The sequence below is a fragment of the Triplophysa dalaica genome, chromosome 3, assembly GCF_015846415.1.
Source record: "Triplophysa dalaica isolate WHDGS20190420 chromosome 3, ASM1584641v1, whole genome shotgun sequence".
NCBI classification, from domain to species: Eukaryota; Metazoa; Chordata; class Actinopteri; order Cypriniformes; family Nemacheilidae; genus Triplophysa; species Triplophysa dalaica.
The window spans coordinates 1,612,227-1,623,905 of NC_079544.1; the positions used below are offsets into that span (position 1 = coordinate 1,612,227).

The 11,679-nt window shown below is 37.3% G+C and overlaps 2 protein-coding genes across 4 annotated transcripts; both read right to left on the bottom strand.

The window, feature by feature from the left end:
* Positions 1-130: 130 nt before the first annotated feature.
* c1ql4l (complement component 1, q subcomponent-like 4 like) lies at positions 131-1,895 on the bottom strand. Its single transcript, XM_056742621.1, has 4 exons — positions 1,658-1,895; positions 870-920; positions 663-794; positions 131-522 (listed from the first exon to the last, which is right to left on the bottom strand). Exons 2-4 carry the CDS (start codon positions 889-891, stop codon positions 236-238), a joined length of 441 nt encoding a protein of 146 aa, XP_056598599.1. The 5' UTR covers positions 892-920; positions 1,658-1,895; the 3' UTR covers positions 131-235.
* Positions 1,896-3,785: 1,890 nt separating this feature from the next.
* Positions 3,786-11,306, bottom strand: LOC130417224 (uncharacterized). Of its 3 annotated transcripts, none has more exons than XM_056742595.1 (9): positions 11,088-11,306; positions 9,786-9,989; positions 8,781-8,943; positions 8,008-8,082; positions 7,072-7,176; positions 6,594-6,698; positions 6,410-6,496; positions 5,497-5,564; positions 3,786-4,285 (listed from the first exon to the last, which is right to left on the bottom strand). In XM_056742595.1, exons 2-9 carry the CDS (start codon positions 9,978-9,980, stop codon positions 3,980-3,982), a joined length of 1,104 nt encoding a protein of 367 aa, XP_056598573.1. In that variant the 5' UTR covers positions 9,981-9,989; positions 11,088-11,306; the 3' UTR covers positions 3,786-3,979. The 3 variants fall into 3 exon arrangements, with proteins under 3 accessions (XP_056598573.1, XP_056598572.1, XP_056598574.1); XM_056742594.1 differs by having other exon boundaries at positions 7,072-7,179; XM_056742596.1 differs by lacking the exon at positions 11,088-11,306 and adding an exon at positions 9,383-9,691 and having other exon boundaries at positions 7,072-7,179; positions 9,786-9,924.
* Between the last annotated feature and the right edge of the window lie 373 nt (positions 11,307-11,679).

Below are 11,679 nucleotides of genomic sequence, written 5' to 3' on the forward strand. Positions count from 1 at the left end.
ATTTGTGGTGTTGAAGTGTTTTTCGCTAATTGTCATTTGAAATTGGTAATGTAGATTAACTTAGTAAATGTGTTTTAACAAAGGAGTGTTGCAATAAACAGAACCTTCAAATCCAAAAAATTAAGGAAACTGGAAAACAGAAGCTTTTAATAAGGCCTCAAGTCTTATTTGGTGTCGATTCAAATGATCTTGCTGATATTTGAAGACAAATATAATTAAAAGTTCCTTCAGATTCTTATTTCATTTGCAAAGGAAAAATGAGAAAACCACTGAAACTGGTGTAGCTTGCTTCATCATCAAAAACCCTACTGTTCCCCCAGAGTTTTGTATAAACTACATCACCAGGTTCCAGTGTAAGAACAACACCATTGCTTGCATTGCCATTTATGGTAGATTGCCAAGAAAACACAGAGCATTGGAGCTGATTGTTCTTATAAAGACTGACGGCCATTTTGATTCCAGCTTGTGAATGAGCATAGAATCTGAAGTAATAGACTCCACGTAGTGGCGCTGTGAAAATACCTGGAAAACAAGTGTACAGTCATGTGAATTCAAGAAATGCAAAGAAAATGTTACATTTACACGCATGATGAAATGATGGCATATGAGCAGGATTATAAAATGCATCATTTCTGTAACAAGTTTCTCATTACAGTTCTTACCAGTTTCGGGGTCATAGGCATTTCCAATGTTACTGAAGACTTTCTTATAGGCCAGAGTTTTGTCAGAATCAGCAGGCCCAGTGTGTCCTGATCCAGATGCCAGAAGTCCAGCTGAGAAGGCGATCTTTTGATCTATGAATGTGAATAAAACCCGTCGTCATCTACGTGTATAAATGTGTAATTAAAAATATGAAGAATAAACATTACCTTCTTTTCCGTTCTGTAACATTTCGAGCCTATATTGTGAAGCTTTCAAAGCTGTTTGGAATACAAATAATGTCAATGAAAGACACAGATTTTTTAGAAAAAGGTTCGTTCACTGAGTTAAAAGTTGAGTTTTACCGCTCCGGAATCTTTTTAGCCGATCTCCAGGTCTGACGATAGCACTTTTAGCATAGCTTAGCATAGATCATTGAATCCAATTAGACCAGTAGCATCGCGTTCAAAAATGACCAGAGAGTTTAGATTTTTTTCCTATTTAAAACTTGACTCTTCTGTACTTATTTCGTGTGCTAAGACCGGCGGAAAATGAAAACTCACGATTTTATAGGCCGATATGATTAGGAACTGGATAGTATCTTCCTAATCATATCGGCAGAGAAAACCGCCAGACCCGGAGATCGGCTGAGTAGATTCAAGAACTGTAAAACTCAATTTATTAACTGGGGGAGCTGGAGAACGATTCTATTTCCAAAAGAAGTGGAGTGTTCCTTTAAGAACATGAATCTTAGCTAATTAAAAAAATGAGACATTATTAAAGGGATCCCGGGGTATAGAGAAATGTTTGGCTTATAGACCAACAATGGCATTGACTTTATAAATGTGACATGAAAAACAGCGTAACTGATGCAAAAAAGTTCATGAATACTGTGACAAAGTACTTGATGTCAAATGGTTGCATATGCAACCTAAACTTGTTCTCTAAACACTACGGCACACATGTTTTCCACAGATCTAAATATTTCTGTAAAATATGCAGAATATTTTCTCCTTACCTTCATTCTCACTTAATACTTTGTTCAGCGTCTTTTCTAAGTTTTCAATCTTTTCCTACATGCTCTTAAGTTTCCCTAGCTCAGCCATAACGTCTACCGTTGGCTTCAATAAATCTTGTGAAACTGAGCTGCTCGCACAGAGCAGTAACATTAACATCTGTAAAACCAGCGCCATCTTGTTTGCTACAGATGACTCCTCACCAAACTTCAGCTCTGAATGTCTGATGCTGCTCTTATATATGGGGTTATGAAAGTGTTTCTGCAACAATACAAACACAAACCTCTGTACTTTGCACTCTCCTGTTTTTGCCAAGTGTTGATATCCTTTGGACTACATGATGTTGACCCTGGGACAACATTTAAATCAACCAATCAGATTTCAGAAAAGAAGTTTACAGTTTATTTTAAATGTAATCTTACGACCATGATTAGGTGCTTTTAGACCATTGTTTTTCACTTATCATTTCCCTCTGATTTTAGGGGTAAGTTATGGTTAGTGTTGGGGTTTGGTGTGGGTTGAGGTTATGTTTATATAAAAATTGTCAAACAAAATATGTTGTCCTCAGGACATCAACCCCTTTGCAAAATCAGGTTGAGCTTTAGGCTCGTGTTGTTTGTGCCCTATCCGACATAAAGGTTAAATGTGCAGAACAGTTATTGATCATATAGAAAACACAAATGCACAGCAGCACCAAATGTTTACCACATTTACATTTAGGCATTTGGCAGACGCTTTTATCCAAAGTGACTTACATTGCTTTATCCTATACATTTTACATAGGTATTTGCAATCCCCTGGGATCAAACCCACACCCTTGCATTGATAACGCAATGCTCTTACCACTGAGCTACAGGAAACCACTTACCACTGAGCTTACCAGTAATAGAAATAACAGTTCTACACCATGAACTAAAATAACGTTCTTAAACTCTGAACATGAACAAAGTTACAACTACAAGTGAACCCACGTGTCAGCAGCCAAATCATATAAAAGACATACAGTGTATGTTATATAACCATATAAAAAGAGCAAATATTATGTAAATAATATAAAAAAATAGTGAATAACTGACATTTGAGGCGACAGCCCTTAATGTCCCAGCAATGTTTTATACATTCTTTGATGGAATTGTTAGTGAAATTTGAAATGTTATACACACAACACAAACACATTAAATCTGTCAAGAGGATAATTAAACAAACCCACAAACTCCTTAACACTTTTACATTACAGATCCCACTTTCAATTTATTTCTGACATACAAAAGCTCCATTTGACAATGAACAGAGCCTCCTAGAACACATTGGAGCATGAATAAATCCAACCGTCAATTAACTTTTTAAATATTGATCGGAAATTTGCTATTGGCTCCGATTTGTTGCAAACATGGCCGCCGAGTGGCATGACTTCGATCTCAGGCACCGAAACACCCTGTCATTAGCTCTGCTGTTAGATTTATTTATGAAGAAAGCCAAAAAAAACAGAGTTTCCCGTTCTTCGAGCACGTACAGTAGAAAGCACTCAGAATGTCACAAACTAATGCAAGAGCTCCGTCTGCACGACGGTAGATTCAAAGGCTATGTCACAGTCGACAAAGACCTGTTTGATGATCTTTGTAGAAAAGTTGGCCCAAGCATTTACAAACTGACATTCTTCTGTAAAGCCATATTGCATGTGCAACAGCCATGCATTTGTATGAACTAATAATGCAACCATAAAAAGCGAAGAATAACTTTTACCAAGTGATAAATTTGTGTAACACGATTGTGTAACGTTTATAATGCGATGGTGGTTATTGTTCTTCCACCATTAAATAAGAGTAAATCATTAGACTAAAACTGTATAACGTATAATGATTTACAGTACATTTTATATTGTTTTACATGCTTAAGCGTGTCCTGTATGGCTTCACAGAAGTTGTGGAAGAATACACGCCACCACCCAACAGTGAATGGTGGATGCCAACTTGTCACCTTAAGCCGAAATTCACAGCTGATTTCCATCAGATTAGGAATCGCCCCCCCTGTGTTATGTATTATTTAATGTGTATTAATTTAATTAAGTTTGTTGGATGTATATTAATATCAGCCTTTACCCATGTAAATAAAAACAATAAGTAAATTGAGTAAATTTTCACATTTATTAAAACTTTTTTACAATCATTTATTTCTTCGTGGAGCTATAACAAAAACACAATTACGTTTAACGAAAATTCAACACAAAACACAGACGCTGTCGCAGACGATCAGACAAAGACTACACAAGGAACGAGAACGTGTCTGTCGGTCACCCGTTCGCTACGACCATACAACTCATTTACTCACTCAAACTCTGCTTCATAGAGAATGCGCTCGATTTTCATCCGCACTTCTGCTTTTTTCCTTTGAGACAATCTTTTGAATATTCCAACAAGACTCATGAAATAAAGTTCATCATAGTCTTTGGGATTACTCGGAAAGCTCTTCTGGAATTCATGGAGTTCTGGCTCTGCGCTCCTCCTTCCCCCGGAGGCACATCTAGCGGAGACGGGCAGAGGAGACACAGACTGGATGCTGCTGCCGCTGGTCGATGCCTGGGACTCCGGCTCCACATGAACAAGGGTTAAGAGTCCCTCACCTTCGCTCTCCTAGGAAGAGAAGAGGAAGTTTATTTCTGTGGCGATAAGTCTCGGAGGGTTTTCTGACAAGTCTCCTCATCCTCTGTGTAAAAATGACGCATTGAAAAGATAACAACATGTAATGTTTACTACACAGTCAGCTACATGTACATAGTTGTTAACGATTGCAATAACTGATGAGACGTTACTCTCTAAAATGAATATGTATAAAAGGCTACATTTTGTTAAGATGTTCCTATCAACAGATATAAAGTGTGTGTTAATATTTGAGTGACACTGAAATGTTTAGCCTAGCCACGAAACTATACTGATGATAACGTCTAGTACAACTTATAACAGGTAAAAGCGACGTATCATCAGGCCAAGCTCTGATTTAGATCAGAAAAAATTTAAGAGACCACTAAAAATTTTGATTTCGAATCAATTTCTAGATGTATTGTGGCCGTTCAAGTCCAGTGTCTGTTGCAACCGAATCAAACCTCAGGAGTGACATGAAGTCATCCATCAGCCATGTGAATGTCTGACAGCATGACAAGACATGTGAAAACTGTGATAAAAATCGAGATGATTACATAAAAAATTTTTTTGAACTTTTCCTAAATGCATGTAGAAATATTGTTTTGCTTAAAAGTGCACAAATCTAGAAACCAATGTATACCCAGTACAAAGCAATGTAAGTTGCTTTGGATAAAAGCGTCTGCCAAATGCATAAATGTAAACCCCATGCACTGTGTTGTGTTTTTATATCTTTCTTATTTTCTCCTGTAAAGCTGCTTTGGAACAATGCACATTGTGAAAAGCGCTGTATAAATAAAATTGAATAAAATTAAATTAAACAAAAAGTGAATATAAAATTGTTTTCTTTAAGGTATTGGAGGTCTGAAAAATGAGAGAGCACTTTATATGTTATTTTCATTTTCTGTAAATAAAGGCAAATAGAAACAACAATTTTATTTGAAATTTGGTAGAAATGTTAGCAGTTCACAGAATGAAACAAAAATTTATAATTTTACACGTAGTTTACCTACATTTACATTTATGCATTTGGCAGACGCTTTTATCCACAGCGACTTACATTGCATTAAACTATACATTTGCTTCTAATTATGTACGTCCTATAAATAGTACATGTTAAATTCAGAATAAGGGTCTCTGAAATGGTCTCCTCATCTTTTCCGCGGCTTTAATATACTGTGATTCATCAATCATTTTAAACAAACCTCTCGGATTCTTCTCCTCTGTATTTTTTTGGAGGGGAAACTGGTTTCCTCTTGATGAATCGAGCATTCTGAAATGAATTTAACAATAAGAAAGAGAATCCGTTTAACTGACATCTAAACATTGCAATGAGGGTCGTGCTTCAAGACAGTATAAAGTTTAAACTACTATATTTTACCTCAATGCAGTAATGTTCCAGATGTATATTTTCAGTAGTAACATGAACACGAGTAATGATCGTAGCAACAAAGCATTCTTTAGATATAAATACAAAAACGTAAACTCATTTTTTTTCAGACTAAAATAGTTGGATTCTATATATTCACAACGATTATCATGCTACTGAAAGAATTAAGCTGGATTTATACTCGAGCCTCAGACCTACACCGTAGCCTCTAACCGCAGCCTACGTGTCGGTTTTCATTTATACTTCTACGTCGTTGTCTGTGTCGACAAGCAATGACCACTAGGCGTCAGCATCCACGCGCGTGTTGCTTGTGTAACCAAGACAAGAGCCGAAGAAGAAGCAGTTCGTTTGACAAGCATTAGCAGTGGTAGTTGCAAGTCAACAGTCACATTTGAGATGTTTAATACAGAAGCACAATTTTGCTTCGATAATTCATTCGGAAAAAAGTTTTTTGACCTGAGGGAGGGGTTCAAACAGTCCAATCACAATGCTTGCGGTCCACGATTAGTTGACGCATCGTAACATTTTTGGAGAGGTGTGCGTCAGGCTACGGCGTAGGGTACAGAGGTCTGCGTATGCACTGCGTAGATCCGACGCTCGAGTATAAACTGAACTTTATGCATATCACAGCACACTATGTGTCATTGTAGAAACCTACCCAAACCTAATAAAGGCCCTGTGCTTTAATACATATGGTGATTAAGTATGAATGATAAACCCACACATACCACTAGCGTTCCTCGTTTCTTTTCGGTTTCGTGGGGAACTCCACGACTTCGCAGGAGCCGGTTTAAAACCAGCAGAGGGGGCAAGAGCTGATGAGGAGAGACCAGAGAGTAAGAACAAGAGCACATTCTGTTTCAGAATCAGGAGTGTGCAGCGCTGTGGACACTGAATCTGATGTGATGGCACCTGTGCTTTTAGAAGGAAGAACATCTTGGTCTAGTGGTAAACTCTCTGTCTTTATTACTGATGTGTCCTCACTGTTAAATCCTGTTGGTGCGTTCGTCAGAGCCACTGTTGAGAAAAGGAAACTGTGAGGAGAGCTTTGCAAACAACACATCAAAACCTGTGTAGCGTACAATAAATGACCGAGGACGTTAACTACCATGATGGAATTATTAACCCCTTTCACACACACAGTCTTAACTGGTAAATTGCCAGCAAGTTACAGTAAACAGATCGTGTGAAAGGGGCCTTTAGGTGAAGCACTAGTAGAAGTTGTAACATTACCGGTAAATTACCAGTATGAGGCGCTGTGAGAATGAAGAATACCGGTAAGAGCGTCGTTCGGAGATAAAATCACACCACATCATGTTTTCATGGTAATTTAATAGGATTTCTGTGTGAAAAGGCCTATAGTCTGAAGTCTAATGTGATGTGTGGTCACCTGTGATGTTTGAATGGAGAGCATCTTGGTTTAGTGGTGAATTCTCTGTCTTTATGACTAACGTGTCCGCACTCTTTGGTTCCGCCGGTTCATGTGTCACAGACACTGCTGAGAGAAAGAAACTGTGTGTGGTTATTTGCATGAGTTGTTGCAATCCAGTTAAAGGCAGATATAAAAGCACCACTAATCACTAAAAACATTTAACATTTTCACATGTCTTTCATATATTTTTAAACTTGAGGTAAAAAGGTTACTTATGTATTAGTCTTGCTTAACTAGACTTTCATACTAAAGGCCGCTTTCTTTGGCCAAGGCCCGTCAAAGAGGCCATATGACTGAAAGGTAAAGCAACCGTTTTGTTTTGTGTCATGTTAAAAGGCGTGGAAATGTCCCCGCAGTAACAGACCGGTGTGCATTCACAAACATGTCAAAAGTTAACAACAACTACGTTTATGGGTTTATGCTGTGAACATCGCATACTTTTTAAAGAGTACATAACATGAGATCATGAAATTGACATTTCATGCAGTGTGTAATGTGGCCGTGTTTGGAAGTAAGCAGTCTGCCACATAAAACAAAGTTATTGGCTTGGAAAAAAGGGAATTGACTCTGAATCACTCAAACGAGTCGTCTCTAGTCCGATTCGCGAACCACCACGGATTTACATCACTACATATAGTCCCCGCCTACATTTTGCTAGGACTGTCCCCGAATACTTCACTCTTCTCCCCAAAACACTGTAGCTCATGAGCCTCATTCATGGTAGACCAATCACAGCAGACTAGACCATCTAACCAATCACATGAAAATAGGCTAGTGGAAAGGACGGGATTAGACAGATTATTAAAAATCCCTAGTTATGTACTCTTTAAGAATTTAGCATTTAGTCGATTGTGATGAATTCTTATTGTAACAGTTGTGAACACAACAGCTTACTTCTTCGATCAGATGGCTTCTTCTTGTTTCCAGGCGGACCTTTGAAGAACGTGACACGCACATCTCCCTGCAATCCTGTAAAATTCAACCAATCAGATGACGACTTTGAACGTGCTAAAGTGTGTCTAATGCATCAGATGTTCAGCCAACGGTCCGTGGCCATTATGTCTGAGACTATTTATTTACCAACAACATTTGCGTAAGGCAACAAAACCTTATTGATGAATTTTTAAATGGAGTTTCGCAAATAAGCAATTATTCAAAGAAAATTCAGCATGCACATGACGTGCAGTGTTGGGTAAGTTACTCTGCAAAAGTAATTAATTACTAGTTACTCATTACATATTCAATAGTGTATTTAGATTACTGTCCAAATTACTCTGTCCAAAAAGTATTTAGTTACTCATTACTAATTACTTTCTTTATCCTACATCGACCTTGATTAGTTAAGTGATTCAAGAATATACATGAAACGGCTTATTGAATTCATTGAAATAATATTATTAACTGACCAAAGTATAACAAAAGTGAGATTTATACATTAAAAAACAGACTTTAAAGTAAGACTTTGAATTTCTAAGTCAATTACGCTATTGCACACGCATATATTTAACAAAGTATTTAGTTTAATTACATCAGAAGTAACTGTATTTAAATTACAGAAAACATATGAGTAATCCCTTACTTTACTTTTTCAAGGGAAAAGTAATTAAATTACAGTAACTAATTACTTAGTAACTAGTTACACCCAACACTGATGACGTGGTTCTTACCGTTAAGAAGACTTTCATATATCCGCTTTATTTTATCAAAGGCATCCTTAACATCCTCCGAGTCCATCTGCCACGGACACAAGCACTCAGCAGAAAAACCGTGTGTTGTTCTCTTGGCAAGGAGGGTGACTGGGTATCGATCTAAAATTTCCCACTTGTGGAGCTGGAACAAAGTTCAAACAAAACCAGAGTACTGAGAAAAATGTTATTTTATGTCCAGGGTGCAGAACACATTTGGGATAGGGGGCCACATTCACAAGAATATCACCTTACGCTGGCTAAATTCATAAAAAAAATAACATTTAAAAAAGTTCAAACTATATACACATTATCTAAACCTTCAAGCTAACGTTAACATTATCACTTCTGATATATTTAAATTAGGTTAACATAATTTTCTATTTACTTTTAAGGAAATGTACAATGGGAAAACAATGAGAATGTGTGTTTGTCAGACAATGTTATTGAGTAAACAAGTCAAAATTAACTAATAATAACATCTCATTGAAGAAATTCCCAATATAAACATCAGAGTGAATATAAACATCCTTGGATGCTTATTAAGAAACAAAAAGATCAGCTGGAGTAAAACACAAACGCACCCAATCTTAGGTCAGTTCTTCAGGCTTCAACCAGCTTATCAACATAATGTCAAATATAATGTGCAGCATCACGGAGGTTGGTGTTTTATTCATTTCTCCTGTCCATTCGTCTTGAAATATAAGGCGTTTGTATCCTTTTGTTTCAATATCCAAAAGAACAACAAGTAAACAGGTGTATCTGATTTCAAATCTTTCTCGCAGTCATACACCCATCAGTCTGCGTCAACGACAGGACCTCTACTGAATATGTTATATACACTGATCTGTATCCACTATTGACAATTCAAGACTGTCTGTTGTCAAGAACAGCTGAAATGTACAAAAAGTAAGAGAAACATGCGCGTAAATGCTAAGGATCAGACATTATGAACTATTATGACAAAGGTCTGAATGAAAAACCTACCAGAAGATATGTGGCATCATAGACTTTATTGACACTGCCGTTTTTTCTTTGCTTGGAGATCCATTCTTCAGCATATCGTTGCTTTCTTTTCTCCAGCTTCTGCTTGTAAGGCTGCTTGGCATGACAGTGTTGACATGTCTTGCTGGCTACCCCGATTCTCTCCTTACAAACATGGCATTTCTTTTGAGTAGACATGTCCAATATCTTTACAACATAAACAAGAAAGAATATTATAACACTGCACGATATGTTTGCAGAAACACAATGCTGACAACAGTCATTGTTACCTTTCAGATATTAAATGCTGTACCTATTTTTCGCATAATTTTTGCGTGCCATACTATGATTATACACTAATATAATTACTATTACAATATTCTACAATTTACTAGTTTCATTTTTAAAACGAAGCTTTTTTCATGTGGGATGTCAATTATTGTACATTTTGATCTAAATTAATTGTATGTCAGTCTATCACCTGTATATCAATAAGAATGCACCTGGTTCACATTTTATAACAACTAACACACACCCTGTCTACACCAGACGTGAGCGGCACGGTGTAAGACGTTTACATTTAGGGATGACATGAAGTCTTCTTTTGTATTGAAGAAATGGGATCGAAGAACTGTAAATCTGAACAGTTTGGGGATCAAATGCAATAAAATATATATATTCTCAATTTTTGTATTTATAATTTATATGTAATATGATGTACACAGAAATCCATATAAACCCAAAATAGCTCATAAAAGCATAATCCTTGATGGCACGGAGGCATCAATTTGATGTCTGCATTTACATCTCCAATACATAATTTGGTCATCTGCAATACTCAAAGACGTCTGCTGTCAGATGTTGTATAGACATCTAGAATGTGTCTCTAAGATGTTGATGATTTAGAATGGATGTAAAACTGCTATTTATAATATGTTTAGCAGATGTTTTCACACAGCAGATGTTTTCCAGATCTACCAGACATACAGACGTACATGTGCTATCTGGGATGCAGGTGACCCGACTAAAAAAAGCCCAGACCTGCCCCAAAACCACGATTCTACTTCACTTCCGGTCTGAGAAAGTTGTCCTGAAACGTGCGGCATTGCAGCTGGAAATATTACTGTATAAAAACTATTCCACTGAAGTGAACGACGGAGTTGACGCGACTCTCTCTCAACTGCTCTGGACCAGTATTTACATCCATAACTATATTCCAAAATAAACGACTACAATAACACGAGTAATCTTACTGCAAAATAAGACGAAACAACACTCGTAAATTCACGATAGCAAAAAACATACTCTATTGTAGAAGTAGGTTGTTGGATTTTCAAGGTTGAACGTCTACTTGTATTTTTCACAGTTAAAAAGTGTATAAAGTCCCACAGTGCAACGACGACAGTTTACGTTGTATCTGGATCCTGCTGCAGGTCGGACCGCTAATTTAAAAAACGTACATGCGGCTCGTATTTGAGCCCTATAAACGACGTATCCCGAGATTAGCGAGCGAGATCTTCCTTCCGGTTTTGTTACGTCGGTTCGCGGCGATTTTCGCGCATTACCGCCACCTACATGCGACGACGACCCACTCGCCATCTTTCCCCGCCAATGAGTCTCAAGCTCCTCACAGGCTTCTGCTCAAAACCACGTCAGAAGAATAAGAGCATTAAAGGATTGTAAAAAACGCTTCTCTGGAACGAATAAATGAAAAGATCCAAAATGAGATAAGTCTGTTTTTAATTATTATCATGTTTTTATGTGTATGAGCTGTAGTTTTATTGCAGATGCAAATGCAGACATCCAATAGACATCTGGCAGATGTTTGTGTGGCATCATGGAGTCAACACTGGATGTGCAATTACATCTCTTCAACTTGCGACCTTTTCATCACATC